This window comes from Perognathus longimembris, chromosome 16 (assembly GCF_023159225.1).
Source record: "Perognathus longimembris pacificus isolate PPM17 chromosome 16, ASM2315922v1, whole genome shotgun sequence".
Classification (NCBI taxonomy): Eukaryota; Metazoa; Chordata; class Mammalia; order Rodentia; family Heteromyidae; genus Perognathus; species Perognathus longimembris.
Window position 1 is genome coordinate 57905369 of NC_063176.1, and position 22082 is coordinate 57927450.

Consider the following 22082-nt stretch of genomic DNA (forward strand, 5'->3'; position numbering starts at 1 on the left):
CAGAAATCAATTCTAATTGATTAATGACTTAACGAGTGCAATCTATGTATACATAAAAAGGTATTTTAGAAGACACATTACTTCTTAAAGTCATGAGGTGAATCAAACAAAGTTGTCCATACAAATACTTGCAGCATTACAATTATAGCATGCTTGAGAAAAAGTGAATGACAGATATAAAAGGCCATTTTAAACAAGTATTTTAGTTCAAAACAATAGCCTAAGTAATAATTAATATTCTAGTCTAAAAATACACCAAAGAAGACGTGTCACCTTCATTTTCTCAGCTTTTGTGGGCGCCTGCTTGGCACTCTCCTGGCACAGCTTTTCAAACTGTCCTTCTCCCTCAAAGGCTACGAGGCTCTTCTCAAAGATCCAAGCTCTCTCCGGAGCATCACCAAAGAACTGTACGTGATACTGGCGTGCACTCTTCTTCTGACCTAATTTTGAAAATAAAATGTTAAAACATGGGTGGGATTTGACAAATGTATTGCTCCTCTGAAGTTGTTTTACTCAGTAAAACAACTGAATTTCATTTTCTTAACTATAAAATGAATCCTAACTGTGTGTGTGTATGTGTGTGCACGCGCACACATTCTAGAGCTTGAACTCAGTGCCCAGGTACTGTCCTGAGCTTTTTTTGCTCAAGGCTAATGCTCTACCACTTGTCACAGCTCCACTTCCAGCTTTTTCCCCATGGTTAATTGGAGATAAGCGTTTCACAGACTTCCTTATGAGCTGGCTTCTAAGCAGACCCTTAGATCTCAGCCTCCTGAAATACCTAGCATTATATAGTTGTGAGCACCAGCTCAAATCCTATGTACTTATCTCCACCAAGCTCCACACTCAAGATGGAAATTCATTGACCTGGACACTCAGAAAATGTAAAGCTAACTCGGAAAGAAATCAACTCAAGGTTCTCTATCTCCTCCATCTAGAGGTCCTCAAAATGTCACATGCATTAACCAAGAAACATCATACTCGACACCTGACTTACAGGACTGTAACTCCTTTGTATAATACTTAGTAATCATGATTTTTTAAAAAAGTCACATAAATAGAAAAAGGGGAGACATTTTATAAAAGGGCACTTCAATATTAAAGGCAGGATGGCAGTGAAGGAACAGCAGATTAGCATGACATCCCTGCCCCACCTACCAACACTGGCCAGAACTCACTCATGGTTCTTGGGTAAGAGAACCCACAGACTCCAAGAGCAGCTTGTACCACAATGAAACCCTCAAATGTCTGCTGCTCTCACTCAGTGGCAACAAGAAACTCATCCTCAGTGCAGCCAGAACCTGAATGAAGAAAGAGACAGCTGGACTCAAAAGCCAAGAGGGCACCATATCTATCTAAGGTTAAATTACAGGAAGAACACAGCTTAGCCAGTTGAAAGGACAAATCTCTGTGCCAACAAGAGACAAGGTGATCTCCAGTTCCTGTCCTCTTGTATACAAAATTGACTTCAGAAAAATGAAAGAATACCACCTATAGTACCAAAGTGTCCAGAGGAAAAAAACCTCTGTATTTCAGAGACTCCAACTAATTAGGCAGCCCAAGGCCAGTATAATTGTAAAGCAAAAGTGGCAGGTACAGGGCTGGGGATATGGCCTAGTGGCAAGAGTGCCTGCCTCATATACATGAGGCCCTGGGTTCGATTCCCCAGCACCACATATACAGAAAATGGCCAGAAGTGGCGCTGTGGCTCAAGTGGCAGAGTGCTAGCCTTGAGCAAAAAGAAGCCAGGGACAGTGCTCAGGCCCTGAGTCCAAGCCCCAGGACTTCCCCCCCCCCCAAAAAAAAGTGGCAGGTACAGGGCTGGAATGTGGCTTAGTGGTACAGCGTGCATGCATGCAGCCCTGGGTTCGATTCCTCAGCACCACATAAACAGAAAAGGTCGGAAGTGGCGCTGTGGCTCAAGTGGTAGAGTGCTAGCCTTGAGCAAAAAGGGAACCAGGGACAGTGCTCAAGCCCTGAGTGCATGCCCCAGGATGTTTTAAAAAAAAAAGTGGCAGGTACGCCAAACCCTCCATTGCTGCAATTCTCAGTGCTGTGACCTGATACACAGGCAGTAAATACAAGGACCCAGGACCACCTGCACAAATGAGTTCAAAGACATAGAATGTTCTGGGCAGGATCTGTAAGACAGAGAAGACTGACAATGGAGAAACACCCTGGATTTCTATGAAAAGAAAACATAGGAAAAGAAACAAATATTTTTTAAAAATATTGTCGGGCACTGATGCCTGTAATCCTAGCTACTCAGCAGGCTGAGATCTGAGGATTGTGGTTCAAAACTAGACCTACCAAAAAAAGTCCATGAGATTCTTATGTCTGATGAACTAATAACAAAAAGCTGGAAGTGGAGGTATGGTTTCAGTAGTAGAATACTAGCCTTGAGAGAAAGAGATAAGGGAAGTACTCTGGTCCTGAATTGAAATCAAGCCCACCAGCCCCTCCCCTGCCCGCCCCCAAAAGAAGATAGGAATAAAAAAGGCATGGAATGGTATAGTACTACAACAAAGACCAAAAACTAAGGATGCTAAAAAGAAGGGAGTAACATCTTTAAAATGCTGAAGTAGGTCATTCTCAATGTAATTCCATATTCCAACTAAGCCATTAATCAAGTTAAGTACAAGGACTCAAACCTGCCTCCCATATACCATTTCTGAGGATGGCACAAATAAAGACCCCAGGACTGGGGTTGAAGCTTAATGATATAGCACTTGTTCAGTATGTGGGAGGCTTTGTGCTCCATCATCAACAGCACGAAAATAATGTATGCCAGCAAAAAAAGGAGAAATAATCAAGAGCACAGATCAAAATTGCAGGGTGAACCATTCAAAGCCAGAAACCCAAAACAGGCAACGGGAAAGAGCTCTAGGAGAGAACTTTAAAGACAGAGAAAAGAACGCTTCCCCACAAAAAATAAATTTAGTAAGTCTCAGTCACAAGGAAAAAAGGTTGAAAGTTCCAAGAAACACAAAAGACAGGACTCATCACAGGTTTTCATTAATTTTTTTTTTGTAGGAGAAAAAACACATTAATAAGGAAAAAAATAATAGGACAGGTATGAGCTCCGCCCCTGGAGGGCCCCATGCCGATGCCCCCACCTGGTAACCTGCAGACCTGGAGGCAGTTACCTCCCCCTTCCCTGAGGTCACATCCTAATCCACGTGGCCACACCCCCTGCCCCTGTCCTAGATAAGGCAGGGCCGGGTGGGGGGTCGCCCCTTCTCTCCTGCCAAGCATCCTCTCTCCCACAGGCCAGCAGTTCAGTAATAAAACTTCTCTTTGCTGCCCAAATACCAGGTGGTGTTCTCCTTTACTGGCTACCTACTTTAAAAAACTAACATATATGGTGCCTTGTGACTCAGGAAGGGCTTAAGAGTCAGGACAGGTGGAATTCCCCTCTGTTTTTCTCCTTTATTCTGGGAGACACCACGCGGAACTTTCCACCAATACCATTGCTGGCTTCCACATCCACGTCCATGTCCACACCACTTCTCTACTCTGGTGAGTGAAGCCGCTGCTCAGGTTCTCTGTCCCGCGCTAAGTACCACGCCACAGAACTTCCCAGGCCCAGGGCCCGGTCACCTCCGGGGCCGAGGATGCCTGGCTTTGGGGGTTTGGCGCTCGCTCTTTCTCCAGAGGGCGCTGGGGGAAGCTGGGACGCCGCTTTGGCCCGGTAAGCTCTCATTCACCCATCAGCCTTGCCTCCCTGCCTCCCTCCCCTCCCCTCCCGTGCTTTAATGGGTTTTTGCGTCACACCAGAGCCAGAACACTGCTAGCACGCCTCTTGACAGTGCAATGAGGCCTGCTCGAAACACTTGCACAGATGCCATTTTTACTGCTGCAATGGTCAGATGTTGCTTATATTCAGGTTCTCTGTTCTCTCTCTCTTTCTCCCTCTCTCATCTGCCTGCTTGCTTACTTTATAATACTCCAAGTCATACCATCCTGATAATGTGCCTTGCTAACAAAGCTGCCTCTTTCCACAGGCCTTTGAAACTGAGGCTCGACCACGTCAGCAAAGATATCTAAAAGTTATTTTCTCTAGCATGGACCAACGTGACGGATATTGGGTTTAACAAGCACCGTCATGGTGCCAGCTCAGGAGCCATTATGCCATGCCATGCCACGTGTTCTCTGTTAGTGTGTTTGCATCCTGCTGCCCCCCCAACCCCCACCCCCGTCAACATGGTATCCCACTGAAGTTGAGTCAGTTTATCAAAATATGGTTTATTCATTTTATAATCTGAAAATTTTTATTTGCTAGCAAAATTGTTTTTCTAACTGACCGTGTGGTTCTAAAATATTGGGCAAAATGTCATTTGTTGCTGGAATTCCAAAAGTCTACGGCTGAAATTCATTTTTGTGTGTAAAAAAACTATGTGCAGGGGCTGGGAATGTGGCCTAATGGCAAGAGTGCTTACCTCGTATACATGAAGCCCTGGGTTCAATTCCCCAGCACCACATATACAGAAAATGGCCAGAAGTGGCGCTGTGGCTCAAGTGGCAGAGTGCTAGCCTTGAGCAAAAAGAAGCCAGGGACAGTGCTCAGGCCCTGAGTCCAAGGCCCAGGACTGGCCAAAACAAAACAAAACAAAAAAGTAAAAAACCTATGTGCACAGTGTGTATGTCCGTGTAAACATCATTTGTTAGTGAAATCTTGAAAAAGGGAATTGAAGAAACAGTGTAGGGAGAAGATGGTATGGGTATATCTTAAATTCATACAAGACAAAGCTGGGTAAACTGGTGTATAATTGTTAGCTGTGATTTAAACACTGATGTAAAACCAGCATGCCATTCTTTATATGTCCATCTAGCTATATATCTGTGCCAAAACTCTCATCACATCTCCTGAGTTTTGTCATTGCAGAATTCTGGTATTTGTTGGTCAATTCTTGACAAGGTACAAGTAAGCTCTAATCCTCTTGGTCTCCTCGTTGCTTTAATTGGGGAAAAAAGGGCTTTTTGTGGCAAAGACTCCTTGGACTGCAGTTCGAAGCCAGCCCAGGCAGAAATCTCTCTAAAACTCTATCTCCTAAACTAGCCAGCAAAGAGCTAGGCTGGAAGCATGGCTCAAGAGACTTATCTCTAACCAAATGCTGGAAGTGGCACCGTGGTTCAAGTGGCAGAGTACTAGCCTTGAGCAAAAGTGCCCAGGCCCGGGGTTCAAACCCCTCTGAATGCCAACTGGGGCAAGCCATCCCAACAACAAGCATCTAGACCCCTGGGATTCAGCCAGTTCAGGGAACAAGGATCATGCAGAGGAGTAAGAGGAGAATGATGTCACATCCTAGATGGAGTCACTTTATCTCTTTCAAAATTAATCAGAGCCGGGGAAATCTAGAGATAGTAGCTTGTCTATCTAATGTCCATACCTGAGTATAGGAACTAGCCGAACTAGCCAAGTCATCCAGTTTTTAATTTTCTGCCCTAAACCCTTCCTTTTGCCTTCATATTTTTTTGTCAAGCCCCTGCCTCATGAGACTTCAAAGGACCCTGCTGCTCGCCTTCTCCCAGAGGGGCCACATTTCTGCCTTTACCCCTAAGGTCGATACCCCTTGCCACCAGGAACCAGCTAGAGAGGGTAGGGAGATAAAAACTTGCAAAAAGCCAGGCACCAGTGGCTCACAACTGTAATCCTAGCTGCTAAGATCTAAGGACTACAGCTCAAAGCCAGCCAGGGCTTGGAAAATCCATGAGACTCTTATTTCCAATTAACTACCAAAAAATCCAGAAGTGGGATCTGTAACTCAAGCAGTAGAAAACTATCCTTGGCCAAAAAAGCTCAGAAACAGCGTCCAGGCCCTGAGTTCAAATCCTAAGACCAGCACTACTACTAATGTAATAACTCCAAGAAAAAAAAAAAAAACTGTTCAAGAAGGAAAATGTAGGCCTAGGGGTGATAAAATCCTTCCCTAGTTAGCATGCACTGGACAGACCCTAATTTTGATCCTCAGTACTACAAAAAAGAAATGTGCACGTGTACACAAATAATTATCTTACTCAATGAGATTGTGTGACAATTATATAGAGAGAATAGGAAGAGCTGGGTAGGACATATATGCCTTTTTTTTTTTTTTTCCACTCCTGGGGCTTGAACTCAGGGCCTGATGAGCACTGTCCCTGGCTTCTTTTGCTCAAGGCTAGCACTTGGCCAACTTGAGCCACAGCGCCACTTCTGGCCATTTTCTATATATGTGGTGCTGGGGAATCAAACCCAGAGCTTCATGCATACAAGGCAAGCAAGCACTCTTGCCACTAGGCCATATTCCCAGCCCCCATATAAGCCTTTAATCCCAGTACTTGGGAGGCTAAGGCAAAAAGACCATGAGTTTGAGGCAAGACTGTTTCAAAAGACAAAGAGAAATGGGCCGGGAATGTGGCTTAGTGGTAGAGTGCTTGGCTAGCATGCATTAAGCTCTAGGTTCAATTCCTCAGTACCATGGCACTGTGGCTCAAGGTGGTAAAGTGCAAGCCTTGAACAAAGAAGCTCAGGTACAGTGCCCAGGCCATGAATTTAAGCCCCATAACAGAAACCTTTCAGTACATACACAAATAACTTCAAAGTAATAGGTAAAGATCATTGTTTCCCCTTTAGTACCAATTCAATCAGGTGAAGTGCACACTTAGGAAATGGCTGTGTCATATCCGAGCCAGTCACCCATCTTAGGCAAACCTGCAAAAGGGGCTATAGCAGGTCCACTTAGGGAAGTATGAGAAAGGAGCACTAGGTACAAAAGTCGAAGTGTAAAGACAAATTAAGAAAAAGAAAAATGCAGTACCTTTAAGTTTGGTGTAGTTGTGAAGGAGTGGATCTGCAGACACCATGCAAGGCCACCACGGGTAGCCAGACACTTTGGACCACACTAAATCACCCACGTTGTACTTCAGCAAGTGGTCTTTGTCTCTGCCAGTGTTAGGACAGGACTCTTTCTTAACTGAAATCTGGAAGTCAAAACAAAAGACAAACATTAACATCCAACAACTACCTCTAAATACAGCGTTTTCAGCTACCTATAAGACGGCTGAAAGTTTAAAGCACACATGGAGGGTTGAGGATATCGCTCAGTGATAAAAACCACTTCCTACATGCACAAGACCCTGAGTTCAATCTCAAGCACCCCAAAAAATACAAAAGCGAACCATCCAAGAGCATGCTCCCCTTACTGTACTTTAGATCCTAGCCTGTTTCTCCATCCCTGGAACACAGGCAGGTTCTGACTGAGGCTGAATATCCTCCCCAAGGGCGAATCCTTGTGAAGCCACGCTGCATCCTGCTCTCTGTGGAAGCACAGCTCAGACCTCCTGAGGCATTTGCACCAATCCTCAAGGAGGCAGTCATCTGCAAGACCACTGTTTGAGGCCTCTGAGAAGCAGTGGTATGTGCAGGAAGGATAAGGGCAGACCATCTGCCTGATACGGCTCTGCTCCTACTTGTCAGATGGCACAGTGTTAAGTCTCACAGGGGCCCCTGCACTTCCACTGGGAGACAAGCTCTATGAAAACTACACCTGAAGCTGTCTGGCAAGGAAGGACACGGACATTGGCATGCCTAGGTTCAGAAACTGTTTTTGCCTCTTTTTAGTACTTCAGTCCTGAACTCTTCACCTCCCTTGTCCCCTCAAGTGGCAGAGAAGGCAGCTAAAGACCTAAAGGAGGCAACAGCCACATGTTGCCGCTGAGGTCTGACTTGCTGCCAAGGCTCCATCGGCGTCACCCTCTGTGACCAGGGCAAGAAGGAAGACAGCGGCTGCAAGTATGCACAGGAAGGCATCTCACATGGGTTTGCACTCACTGCTCCTGTCACATGACCTGACAAAAACCTTCAAATACCTTTTTTTCTGTAGGACTCGAGATCTTAGACACTAGAGCTGCTTCTACAAGGCCTTGCTCCAGTAAGGAGTCATACTTTATGCTCCTCTTCCTGTTTCTCCTCGCCTTGTTCTCTAATTTCTGTCCGTTTTCTTCCAATTGAGACATCTCAGCAGCACTGTCACCACAAATGGAAGATTCAAAAAGCGGCTTCCCATTCATGTACGTTTTGGTAATTTTCAGCTTGATCTCTGGAGATCCATTTTTGGCAGGGGTGGTGTTGGGTGGTGTCCCAGCTCCTTGTGCTTCCTGGGGCTCAAAGCACAGTTTCGCATCCTGAGCATCCGGTTCTCCATTGAACACACGGGAAGTGAGGTCCTTCAACTTCTCAGCAGGAATAAATGGAAGCGCATCGTGGCCGTTGAACTTCTGCATCACCCCCTCCTGTAGGCTGTTAGAAAGCTGCGCTTTGCTGAGGAATACAGAACATTCGTGATTCACTTCACAGTTCTGAGTCTTTCCATTTCCATTGCCAAGGATTTCTGGTGTCTGCTTCATCTTCATACACTTTACAACTTTCTGAACAGAAAGGGGACTTTTCTTGATGCTGAATTCCATGCAGCCTAGATGCTTTCTTTACAACACTACAATATTAAAAAGAAAAAAATACTGAATTACAACCTAGCACAAGTATAGCAGCACCTCTACAAATTGGGAGGAGGTGTATTTTGTCTGTTAAGGCCACTTACGCTTTATATAATGATACGCTTAAGAAGGCTATTCAAATCAATAAAGCTGTAAGACAGCAAAGAATCATTTTGTAAAAGAGAAAGTACAATAGCCTGTCCTGAAAACAACAATCAGTGTTGCAGGGACACACAACCTAACCTGTACATTTCCCCTGATGCAGATTCTACCCTCCCCCAGCACCCGTGCACTTAAAAGAGCTAATATAGCTGGGCACCAGTAGTTTGCATCTGTAATCCTGGCTATTCAGAAGGTTGACATCAGGAGGATCAAAGCATGAAGCCCACTTAGGCAGAAAGTTCACAAGACTCAATCTCCAATTAACCAGCAAAAAGTGGGGCTGAAGGTGTGTCCAAACTTTGTAAGAGAAAAATTAAAAAAGAACCAACAATATATGCAGCAGCTACACAAAGCCAGGTGTAGGAAAAAGAGTAGGAAAGAGCCTAAAGAAGCTGGGTGTTGGTGGCTCACACTATAGTCCTAGTTACACAAGAGTCTGAGATCTGAGGATTGTGGTTTGAAGCCAATCTAGGAAGAAAAGCCTCTGAGACTCTTATCTCCAATCAACTTGCACAAAAAGCCAGAAGAAGGGCTGTGGCTCAAATGGTAGAATGCTAGCCTTGATCAGCACAAAAACTCAGGGACAACATCAAGACCCTAAGTTTACACCCCAGGACCAGTGCCCCTTCCCCCTCGCCCACCCCAAACCCTCTAGTTTAATGTGCATCAAACAATCCAACATACACATAGAAATATTTCGTTTGACCCATACAAAAGTTTTTTAAAGGGGCTGGGGATATGGCCTAGTAGCAAGAGTGCTTGCCTCATATACATGAAGCCCTGGGTTCGATTCCCCAGCACCACATATATGGAAAACAGCCAGAAGTGGCACTGTGGCTCAAGTGGCAGAGTGCTAGCCTTGAGCACAAAGAAGCCAGGGACAGGCTCAGGCCCTGAGTCCAAGCCCCAGGACTGGCAAAAAAAAAAAAAAAAAAAAAAAGTTTTTTAAATAAGTATATTAGAATAGGTTCCTTTTCCAAATTATACCAGGCCAAATGTCCTTGTCCTACAGGAATATTAATTTATTTTTTAACTAAAACTTAAAAATCTTGGACGTTTGGGGGTGTTTTTTGTTTTTGTCAATCCTGGGGCTTGAACTCTGGACCTGGACACTGTCATTGAGCTTGTTTAAAACAGCAATAGTCCAAATACTGAAATTCAAAGAAGGAGAGCAATGAAAAGGGTGACACTGATCCGGATATAAAACTCACAAATTCATGTGCTGAATTGAAAGCCCTTTGTACAACTACTTAAAGACAACTAAAAAAAATAAATAAATGAATTACAAAAAATAAGCATTCTCTAATAAAACAAAAATAAATCAAATACGATTCTCAAAGAATCTATTACAACTTCACTCAAGAACATAAAGGAGAATAACATTTTTATTTTTTTAACACCGGTCCTGAAGCTTAAACTGATGGCCTAGGCGCTGTCCCTGAATGTCTTTTGTTCAATCAAGGTTAACACTCTACCACTTGGGCTACAGCACCACTTCCAGCTTTTTCTGAGTAGCTTGCTAAAGATGAGTCTCATGGCCTTTCCTGCCCAAGCTGGCTTTAAACCAGGATCCTCCGATCTCACCCTCCTAAGAAAGCAAGGATTACAGGTGTGAGCCCCTAGCACCAGGCGAGAAATCAAAGAATAAATTAGAAATGGTAAAAGAAACTATGAAAAAAAAAAAAAGAACCAAATGGAAATCCTATGCTGGGTGCCTGTGGTTCACACCTGTAATCCTAGCTCTCTGGAGGCTGAGATCCTAGGATAGCAGTTCAAAGCCAGCTCGGGCAGCAAAGTCTGTGAGAATCTTATCTCCTACTAACCACCAGAAAACTGGAAGTGAGTTGTGGCTCAAAGTGGTAGGGTGCTAGCCTTGAGAAGAGGTGAGGGACACAGCCCAGGCCCTGAGTTCAAGGCCCATGACCGACCAAAATAAAATTCTATAACTGAGAAAAATTGTATCCAAAATCAAACTGTCAATATATGGTCTTTAATAGCATGCTGGAGATGACAGAAGTGTCAGGAAAAGTTGGAAATAGGTCAATTAAAGGTTATATTGAGGGCTGGGAATGTGGCCTAGTGGCTAGAGTGCTTGCCTCCCATACATGAAGCCCTGGGTTCGATTCCCCAGCACCACATATACAGAAAACAGCCAGAAGTGGCGCTGTGGCTCAAGTGGCAGAGTGCTAGCCTTGAGCAAAAAGGAAGCCAGGGACAGTGCTCAAGCCCTGAGTCCAAGCCCCAGGACTGGCCAAAAAAAAAAAAAAAAAGAAATAAAAAGAAAAAAAAGGTTATATTGACTAAAAAATAAGAGAACAAATTAAGAGTTGAGATGAGGAACGATCTCAGTGGAACAAAAATAAAAAATCATGATGGAAGGTGAGACATGGATTAAGATGCATTTAACTCATAAACTGATGTGCTGAACTGAAACCCCTTTATACAAAAGATAATTTTTAAAATTAAAAAAAAAATCAAGCTGGGCTCTGGTGGCTCACACCTGCAAATCTTAGCCACTCAGGAGGCTGAGATCTGAGGACTGCAGTTTGAGCCAGGCCAGGCAGAAAAGTCCATGAGATTCATCAATTAACAAGAAAAAAAACTAGTAGCGGCACTGTAGCTCAGAGTAAGGAGAGCACTAGCCTTGAGTGAAAAAGCTCAGGGACAACACCCTGGCCCTGAGCTCAAGCCCCAGGACCAGCTTGCACACACACAGACACACACAAATCAAAAGCTAGCTGGGGGCGGGGAATATGGCCTAGTGGTAGAGTGCTCACCTCGTATACATGGAGCCCTGGGTTCGATTCCCTAGCACCACATATATAGAAAAAAACCGGAAGTGGCGCTGTGGCTCAAGAGGTAGAGTGCTAGCTAGCCTTGAGCAAAAAGAAGCTGGCGGGCAGTTCGAGGGCCTGAGCCCAGGACTGGCCAAAAAAAAAAAGGGGGGGGGGTTGGGGTGCAGCAAGAAGTGGTATATCACTCTAGAAATGGTGGGTTCAGTCCCCACTACAAAAAAATAAAGTTCTGGGCTGGGGATATAGCCTAGTGGCAAGAGTGCCTGCCTCGGATACACGAGGCCCTAGGTTCGATTCCCCAGCACCACATATACAGAAAAAAAACGGCCAGAAGCGGCGCTGTGGCTCAAGTGGCAGAGTGCTAGCCTTGAGCGGGAAGAAGCCAGGGACAGTGCTCAGGCCCTGAGTCCAAGCCCCAGGACTGGCCAAAAAAAATAAATAAATAAATAAATAAAGTTCTGGGGATAGATGATAGCTGTGATTGTGTAACAATGTGAATGTGTTTAATCTCACACAAGAGTTATATATTTTCTTTTTCTCTTTCTTTTCCCCCCTCTAGGGGAACTAAAGAAGGAACTCAGGACCTTATGCATGGTAGGCAAATGTTCTACTACTATAATTAACTACAATTTTACATTATATATAAACTAACACACACTTTACAAAAAGAAAACAATGTTACCTTCAAGGAGCTTACATCCCTGCTTGGAGTAGAGATCTAGAGGACAGGGGAAACAAGGGTTTGTTCCCCCACCCCCACACTTTTGTGATGTTTTTCTTTGTTTTTGTTTCTTGGGTTTTTGTTTGTTCATGTATGGGGGGGGAGGGTAAAAGGGTCACAGAAATAGAGGGAAAAAAGGTGAACAAAAACAGTAGTCCTACTCAGTAGATACTTTGTTGAAAATGAACTATACAACTTGTGGGAGGGGATAGGAAGGAAAACCTGGGAGAGAGCAAAGGAAGAAGTGACATGGCCCCAAAAGAAATATACTCATTACCTAACTTACAGCAAAACAGTAACCCTCCCTTTGTACACCATCTTAATAACATTTTGTTTTTGTTGGTCATGGGCTTGAACTCAGGGCCTGGATGCTGTCCATGAGCATTTTTTTTTTTTTTTTGGCCAGTCCTGGGCCTTGGACTCAGGGCCTGAGCACTGTCCCTGGCTTCCTTTTGCTCAAGGCTAGCACTCTACCACTTTGAGCCACCACTCTGCTTCCAGTTTTTTGGTAGTCAATTGGAGACAGGATTGTCACCGTCTTTCTTAGCTAGGCTGGTTTTGAAACAAGATCCTCAGATCTCAGCCTCCTGAGTAGCTAGGATTACAGGCATGAGCCACCAGCACCCAACTAACAATTAAAAAAAAAAAATCTTAAAAGTCAAAGGAGTAGCCAGGTGTATATAGGTAGCTAATGCCTGTAATCCTAGCTACTTCAGGAGGCTGAGATCTAAGAATTGCAGTTCAAAGCCAGCCCTGGCAGAAAAGTCCCTGAGACTCTTATTTCCAATTAACCACCAGAAAACTGGAAGTGGAACTGCAGCTCAAAGAGGTAGAGTGCTAGCCTTGAGCAAAAGAGCAAAAAAAAAAAAACACAAACAAAAAACAAAAATACCCAGCACCCAGCCCCCCACCCCAGAAAAAACAAACAGGAACTATAAAAAAATAAGTCTAAGCAGGAGTGATATTTTTATCTCCAATTAACTACTAAAAAACAAAAAAAACAAGTGAAGCTGTGGCTCAAGTGGTAGAGCACAATAGCCTTGAGCACAGAAGCTCAGAGACAGTGCCCAGGCCCTGAGTTCAAGTCCCAGGACCGGCACAAAAACAAAACTAACCAACACCTCCCCCCCCCAAAAAAAAAATCCTACACAGCACTAATCTAACGTAAAAGGACTTGGTTTGGGGTTGTTTTTTGTTTTTGTTTTTTGCCAGTACTCGGTGCCTAGAGTCCTCAGCTTTTAGGCTCACAGTTAGTTGGCCCTCTCCCATTTGAGGCATGTCCCCAGTTCCAAATATACATATGGGAAGCGCGATAACAAAGCAATGCCTTCAGACTTTTCAAAAAATCAACTTCAAACCTACTCAATGAAATGCTCAGCCAACCCATCAATCATGTTTTAAGTACAGAACAGTTCACTTTGGCGCATAAGGTCTCAAATATGTTACCTCCCACACGCTTTAACTACTAAACATGAAGGTAAACCATGGAAGACATTAGCTCCTGGGAACAGACTCTGTATCTCAGAAAATAACAGGAGCATCTGTGCGCAAGCAAAGGAGTCCAGTCCACAGCCTGGAGAAAGGGCAAGAGAAAAGGAAGAAATGACAGATGCAGTACCACTGGACATCCCAAAAGGCTTTTTATGGTTCATGAAATTCATTAGTATGAAGTATATGGAAAACTAAGCAAATAAAATTACCACCAGGAAACAAAAAGGCATTTAAGAAAATACTGAGTTGGGTGCATGGCTCAAGTGGTGAAAGTGTCTGCCTACCAAGCATGAGACCCTAACTTCAAACTCCAGTTCTACCATCGTCGTCATCATCACAGATAAGAGTCCACTAAACAATTTGTAAGCATTCATTTAAAACAAAAATTGCAGGTAACACTGACAAAGCAGCACTGTACTCATGAAATGACTTACAAAATTGTAACCCCTTTGTACAACTTCTTATTAATAATGTAAAAAAAAAATAAAACAATTTGGGCACTTGTGGCTCAGATCTTTAATCCTAGCTACTCAGGGAAGCTGAGATCTTAAGATTGCAGTTCAAAGCCAGCCCACCCAAGAAAGTCTACGTGACTCCACAGTGCCACTTCCAGGATTTTGTTTATATGGTACTGAGGAATTGAGGAGTTGAACCCAGGGCTTCATGCACGCTAGGCAAGCACTCTACCACTAAGCCACATTCCAAGCCCATGTCTGTGAGATGTGTGTTTTTTGGCCAGTCTTGGGGCTTCGACTCCAGGGCTGAGCACTGTCCCTGGCTTCTTTTTGCTCAAGGCTAGCACTCTGCCACGTGAGCCACAGCGCCACTTCTGGCCTTTTCTGTTTATGTGGTGCTGAGGAATCGAACCCAGGGCTTCATGTATAGGAGGCAAGCACTCTACTGCTAAGCCATATTCCCAGCCATCTGTGAGACTCTTATCTCCACTAAAATACTTAAAAAAAAAAAGCCAGAAGTAGAGCATGGCTCAAGTGGTAGAGCGCTAGCCTTCAGCAAAAAAAAAAAAAAAAAAAAAAAAGCTCAAGGACAGCATCTAGGCACCAAGTTCAAGCCCCAAAAATTTATCAAAGTAACAATAATGACCAGGATCTTCTCTAACAGAAAGTGGACAAAGTAATGACCTATAATTTGTTCTGTTACTAATTCTTCTAAGTAACATACAGCCCTCAATAATATTCATTTTCCCCCTCAATAATATTCTACTGACCCCACCCCCTGCTAAGTCCAGGAGAAAGCACTAGACTCCTGCTTTCTGTTCTTCACTGATTTAGTTTACTAAGTCACTGAAATCTCTAGGGCAGCTGAGAACATCCTTGTATCTGAGGAATATACTAGTCTAGCCTCCCAAGGTTAACACAACAAACAAGAATAGTATTTGTTTCAAGAGTTGTAAGGAGCTGAACATTTTTACTTTTGGGGGAGGGGGGTTGTTTCCTGGGTTGTTGTTTTTTTTTTTTTTTTTTTTTTTTGGTCAGTTGTGGGCCTGGATGCTGTCCCTGAGCCTCTCTCTTTGTGCTCAAGGCTAGTGCTCTACTACTTGAGCCACAAGGCTACTTCCAGTTTTGGGGTAGTTAATTGGAGACTTTTCTGCTCAGGCTACCTTCAAACTACAGTCCTCAGATCTCAGCCTCCTAAGTAGCTAGGGTTACAGGTGTGAGCCACTAGCTCTACCCAGTGGAGCTGAACTTTCAAGAAATACTTTTTTCTCTCAACTCATCTTCAACAAAGTACAATATTTCAGATGGAGAACTAAAGGGAGGGGGGAAAAAAAACCTACTTTCTTAGCAGGCACCTAATTCAGTAGCCCCACTCTGTGAGCTTTCATTTCTGAAAGGAGTACTTCTGCTGAACCACTTACTGCTCTTTTCTCCCACTCCCAGAAAGAGATGCCTGGTGTTAAGATTAGCTTCTCTTCACTCACATTCATGTCAGTTCATGTTTCCATCCTAAGCTACACAGGGAATGAATTTCAGCACAAAAGGAGGAAAACACAAGATCAATGCCACAGGACCTCACTGCCCATACCCTCGGCAGAACCCACCGACATGAAGGTCACAACCAGACCACAGCCTAGGATTCTGATGGCCCCATTCCTCTTCAGCATTGTCCAGTGTTCTCTGTTCTGGGCACTTTCTTTCTTTTTTTTGGCCAGTCCTGGGGCTTGAACTCAGGGCCTGAGCACTGTGCCTGGCTTCTTTTTGCTCAAGGCTAGCGCTCTGCCACTTGAGTCACAGCGCCACTTCTGGCCATTTTCTATGTATGCGGTGCTGGGGAATTGAACCCAGGGCCTCATGTATACGGAGCAAGCACTCTTGCCACTAGGCCATATCCCCAGCCCCTGGGCACACTTTCTTTCTTCTTTTTTTTTTTTGGTTTGGTCATGGGGCTTGAACTCAGGACCAGGTGCTGTCTTCAGCTCAAGGCTCTACCACTTGAGCCACAGCACCACTTCCTGTTTTCTGGTGGTTAATTGGAGATACAGACTTTCCTGCCCAGGCTGGCTTTGAACTGTGATCCTCAGATCTCAGCCTCCTGAGTAGCTAGGATTACAGGCATGAGCCACCAGTGTCCAGCCTATGTTCTGGGCACAATTATCCATGTAGTGCCTTCAGTTCACACCCACAGCACCTGTACAAGTAGTTTACTCTTGGGGACATAAGGATGAATGAGAAACAAGTTTGGTAGCTCATGCCTGTAATCCTAGCTACTGTCAGGAGATTGAGATCTGAGGATCATGGTTTGAAGCCAGCCCAGGCAGAAAAGTCCATGAGACTCTCACCTCCAATTAAATAATAGTTAAAAAAAAAAAAAAAAAGAGTGGGAAGTCGCGCTGTGGCTCAAATAGTAGAGTGCTAGCCTTGAGCACAGAGCAGCTCAGGGACAGAGCCTGGGATCTGAGTTCAAGGCCCAGGACTGGGTTAGAGGCATGGCTCACGTCGTAGGGAGCCTACCAATGAGCATAAAGCATCAGATACCCGGTTCAAGACCTGGTCTCCCACCACAAAAATAGTAAGAATCATCAGCAAAAGGAGGGGGTACAATTTTAAATAAGGACTCAATGTGGTTATCATTGAGAAACTACTGTTTCGGCAAAGGAAATAAAAGAAATAACCAAGTTGTTTTTGTTGTTGATTTTAGCTGTTTGAACTCAGGGCCTGGTTGCTAGGCAGGTACTCTACAACTTGAGTTAGGCCTCCAGCCCATTTTGCTTTGGTGGTGGTAGCTGTTATTACTATCATTATTTTGGGGTATTTGGATTTAAACTGACTTTTTTTCAGTACCAGGCTTCACACTTGCCAGGAAGGATCTCTACCACTTCAGCCACACCTTCAGCTCTTTTTCAAGGTCACGTTACGCCTGAGCCAGTCTGAACTGCAATCCTCCTATTTGTGCTTTCTATTTCCTGGGGAATAACAGAGGTGGGTCACTTTGCCCAGCTATTGCCCTTCTGCTGTAGTTGGTTGAGATGGGAATCTCACCAATTTTGTTATGCCAGGGTTGGCATTCAAACCTTGGATCTCTACCACACAAGTAGCTAAAGAATTACAGGGTTTGCATCTCTTTCCCCTGCCCCCCCCCCCAACCTCTACCAGGAACTGAACCCAGGGGTCTTGAGCTCTTGCTTGGCTTTTTTACTCACAGGGTGCTATACCATTTAAAGCCACATCTCCAGTTAGGGCTTTTTGCTACCTAACTGAAGAAAAGAATCTCAGACCTACTGAGGCTGGCTTTAAACCATGATCCTCAGATTTCAGCCTCTTGAGTAGTTAGGATTAGAAGCATGTGAACCACTGTTGCCAAGTTGGCTTCAGTTATTTATTTTATTTTATTGCCAGTTCTAGGGCTGAGCACTGTCCCTGGCTTCTTTTTGCTCAAGACTAGCACTCTACTCCTTGAGCTACAGTGCAACTTCTGACTTGTTCTATGTGGTACTGAGGAATCGAACCCAGGGTTTCATGCATGCTAGGCAAGCACTTTATTGTGAAGCCACCTTCCTAGTCCCGGCTTCAGTTGTTTTTTTTTGTTTTGTTTTGTTTTTTGTTTTTGGCCAGTCCTGGGTTTGGACTCAAGGCCTGAGCACTGTCCCTGGCTTGTTCTTTTTTTTTTTTTTTTTTTTTTTGCTCAAGGCTAGCACTCTGTGACTTGAGCCACAGCGCCACTTCTGACCGTTTTCTGTATATGTGGTGCTGGGGAATTGAACCCAGAGCTTCATGTATAGGAGATGAGCACTTTACCACGAGGCCATATTCCCAGCTACCACTATCCTCTTGAACTCTACCTCCTAAGTAACTAAGATTACAAGGATAAGCCATTATACCCAGCTATGAATTCCTCAGGGGCTTTCTTTTTTTCTAAGCATTAAAACAGAAGTAGCCAGGCACTAGTGGCTCACACCTATAAATCCTAACTACTCAGGAGGCTGAGATCTGAGAATCGTGGAAGCCAGTCCAGGGCAGGAGAGTCTGTGAGACTGTTATCTCCACTTAACCGGTGAAAAGCTCCAAATGGAGCTGTGGCTCAAGTGGTAGAGTACCAACCTTGAGTGAAAAAAGCTAATGGCCAGTGCTTAGGTCTTGGAATCAAACCCTACTGCCAGTACACACACACGTGAAATAAATGAATGGCACCTCTACCTATTTCTTTCAGACAAAAACCTAGGAATTACCACTAATGTCCTCTTTACATCTTATCCCAAAACAAAGGCTAACTTATCAAATTTTCTCCAGAATCCATTTTACTGTGTAGCTTAGTCCCAACACTAGCCAACCACCATGGTCTTACTCCTGGGTATCATAACCATAATCTGTTGCTAGAACACAGACTGCTGGGCCAAAATCCAGAACTTATGACTCAAGTGACTCTAGGGCAGGAGACCCTAGAGTCTACATTTCCAGAAAGTTCCTGATGTAACTAACATGTTCAAACTAGGGTCCAGACTTTTTGAGAACAGGACTAGGTTAGGATCCATTAACAAGCCCAAAACCATGTTACTTTACTCATCCCAAAGACTTCTATCTCCCTCCTGATGGCACACATCCATTTGTTTGCATAATTAGAAATGGAAAATGATAAAGTATCTTTCATTAGAACATCCAATCAGAAGTGACAACTTTTGTTTGTTTGTTTGTTTGGTCATCGTTTGAACTCTGGGTGCTGTCCCTGATCCCTTCAGCTCAAGGCAAGAGCTCTACCACTTGAGCCACAGTATCATTTCCGGTTTTCTGGTGGTTATTTGGAGATGAGAGTCTCGTGGACTTTCCTGCCTGGGCTGGCTTTGAAACATGATCCTCAGATCTCAGCCTCCTGAGTAGCTAGGATGACAGTTGTGAGCCACCAGGACCCAGCCTTTTTTTTTTTTTTTTTAAATGTCAATATTGGAGCTCCCTTGGTTTACTTGTTCACAGTTGGCACTCTACTAGTTGAGCCAGGCTTCCAATCTAGAGTGGTGTGAGTTATCACCCAACTTTTTAAACATAAGACCACTATTATAGCCATTTTTTTTTCTAATAAGCCAGGCTAATCGTAGCTAATCGCTATAATCTTAGCTACTTAGGACACTAAGGTCTAAGAATTGCAATTCAAAGCCAGACTGAGCAGACAAACCCAAAAGACTCCTTCCTGTCTCCAATTAACCAGCAAAAAGCCAGACATGGAGGTATGGCTCAAGTGGTGGAGTGCCAGTGGTGAGTAAAAGGGCTGAGTGGGAACTCAGACCCAGAGTTCAAATCCCAGTAATAGTACTTGTTTACAATTTTAAAAAGGGCCTGGGAATATGGCCTAGTGGCAAGAGTGCTTGCCTCATATACATGAAATCCCTGGGTTCCATTCCCCAGCACCACATATACAGAAAATGGCCAGAAGTGGCGCGGTGGCTCAAGTGGCAGAGTGCTAACCTTGAGCAAAAAGAAGCCAGGGACAGTGCTCAGGCCCTGAGTTCAAGGCCCAGGACTGGCCAAAAAAAAAAAAGTTAAAACAAACAAAACAGGCTACAGTGGCACGCCTGTAATCCAGCTACTCAAGAGGCTGAGATCTGAGGATCAAGATTCAAAGCCACTCTGGGCAGGAGTATCCATGAGACTCTTATCTACAATTCACCACCACAATCCTAGAAGTAGAGCTGAGACTCAAATGGTAGAGCACTAACTTTGAGCAAAAAAGCTCAAGTGCAGTGCCTATGTCCAGGTATTAAAGTTCAAGTCCCAGGACTAGCCCAATTAAAAAAAAAAAATCAGTAACAAATTTAGTCAGTGCCCCAAGATTTTTTTGGTGAGAGTCAAGGACAGTACCCAGGCCCCAAGTTCAAGCCCCATGACCTGACCCCGCCCCCCCAAAAAAAGTATAAAAAAAAAAATGGCCTGCTGCTATTTTCCCTGAGAGGTAGACCAGTAAGTTTCCAGGGCACAAAACCAAGCATCATGCTCTGTTGGAGTCCTATCTCCAACACATACTGCCTGGTGACTTCAGGTCAGATCCTTAGGTCTTTGGGATTCAGTTTCCTGTTAAGTATTTATTAACATAAAGTAGAGTCACTGCATAAAGCTCTACACAGATGACACTGATTTCTAATCTTTGAATGGAAATCACACAAAAGCCTACTATTCCTAACGCATAATTCAACTTACAGAATACAGGTATTCACATTATTAAACAATTATCTTTAGGAAGACAATTTAAAAAAGCTTCGCCTCCCATATCCAGGCACTGAATAAAGTTGAAACTTTCTCCCCTTGAATTTCACCCTGGAAAAGAGGATGAAATGGAAGCCTCAGCAGTGAGTGTCCCAAATGAAGGTCTGACACCTCCAAAGGCAAGACAAACAGGCAGAAGATAAAAGCATCTAGTACCTTAGGCCCAGGTCTGCAAAACTGGTGGAAGTGGGAAAAGACCTCTCAAAGACAAGAGCTGGGCCTAAGGAAAGCCACAGCAATATGAAACTTGACCACTCAGGAAAAAGTAACAACACAGCTCATCAGAGAGCAACTGGTAGCAAAATAGCAAGATCTAAACACAAAGGACCAGAAAAGATGCCAGAAAAAGACAGGAGCCTCATGGCATGCTACAATACAAATCTAGCTCCTCCTCTTTGAAGCACTGTAGAACACCCAGGTGAATCTTAGGCATGCAGGTAAAATCAAAGCTTTGGAAAGAACAGAACTAAATCAGAAAGTAGGCCTACCTTCCCTTTCACTGTGTCACAGTAAAGTAAAAATGGGGCTACCACTACCCATTTTTTTTTTATTTTTTTTTGCCAGTCCTGGGCCTTAAACTCAGGGCCTGAGTAACTGTCTCTGGCTTCTTTTTGTGCTCAAGGTTAGCACTCTGCCACTTGAGCCACACCGCCACTTCCTATATATGTGGTGCTGAGGAATCGAACCCAGGACTTCCTGTATACGAGGCAAGCACTCTTGCCACTAGGCCATATTCCCAGTGCTCCAATTTTGAAACTGTCAGCCCCAGACTCTCCACCACCTCTCCTTCACTCAACATGCTGTGACTCAGACTGTCAAAAACACATCTCCCACGCTTGCATTGGTCCATCCCCTACATCCTGAGCCTCGGTTAGCTGACTCTCTACCCTGGTATTGGTCCACAGACCTCACAGGCCTCTGCCTCAAGAATGTGTCTCCTTTCCAGCCTTATACCACACCAGGGCAAGTGTACTCACCATCCTCATCTCTTCTTATTCACATCACTTTATTTTTAATTTTTGGTCAATTGTGGGGCTTGGACTTGGGGCCTGGGTGCTGTTCTTGCACTCTTTGCTCAAGGCTAGCACTCTACCACTTTGAGCCACAGCTCCACTTTGTTTTGTTTTTTTGAGGGGGGAGGTAATTGGAGATAACGAGTCTCACAGATTATCCTGCCTGGGCTGGCTTTGAGCCATGATCTTCAGATCTCAGCCTCCTGAGTAGCCAGGATAATAGGCATGAGCCACCAGTATCCAGTTCACAACTTCTTTTAGGGAGGGGGCGGGGCAGTCCCAGGGCCTGGATGCTGTCTCTGAACTTTTGGGCTAAAGGACAACACTCTATTTGAGCTCCACTTCCAGCTTTTTGGTTGTTAACGCTGCCGAGACTAGCTTTGAATTGCAATCCTCAGATCTCACCCTCCTGAGTACCTAGATTACAGGCATAAGCCACTAGCGTCCGGCTCACACCACTTTTGAAACCTAACCACATATCACACTAAGGATTAAATGCTTGTTCACTTATCAAATAGGCAATATGTGCCTGCCAGTCCCTCAGATACCACTCCACTCTAAACACTGAGAACAACCAAGATCTCTCTTTTATGGAGGTCTCAATGGACAAACAAGCACAACACACGGAGTGTCGGGGGATAAGTGCTAATGAGAAAATGCTAAGACAGAACGGAATGCCAGACAGCAATAAATTATTTTATTTTAATAATAAATTATTTTA

At 44.2% G+C, this 22082-nt stretch overlaps 1 protein-coding gene across 5 annotated transcripts in view; it reads right to left on the minus strand.

The window, feature by feature from the left end:
- The window catches only part of Nsd2 (nuclear receptor binding SET domain protein 2), a 69012-nt gene that overhangs the window by 41133 nt on the left and 5797 nt on the right, over positions 1–22082 (minus strand). For all 5 annotated transcript variants that reach the window (XM_048364894.1, XM_048364891.1, XM_048364893.1 and 2 more), the window contains exons 2-4: positions 7849–8471; positions 6798–6960; positions 274–440 (exon numbers count right to left, since the gene is read on the minus strand). In XM_048364894.1, coding sequence (XP_048220851.1) covers positions 274–440; positions 6798–6960; positions 7849–8445 — 927 coding nt within the window. In that variant the 5' untranslated portion in view covers positions 8446–8471. The remainder of the gene's footprint in view (positions 1–273; positions 441–6797; positions 6961–7848; positions 8472–22082) is intronic.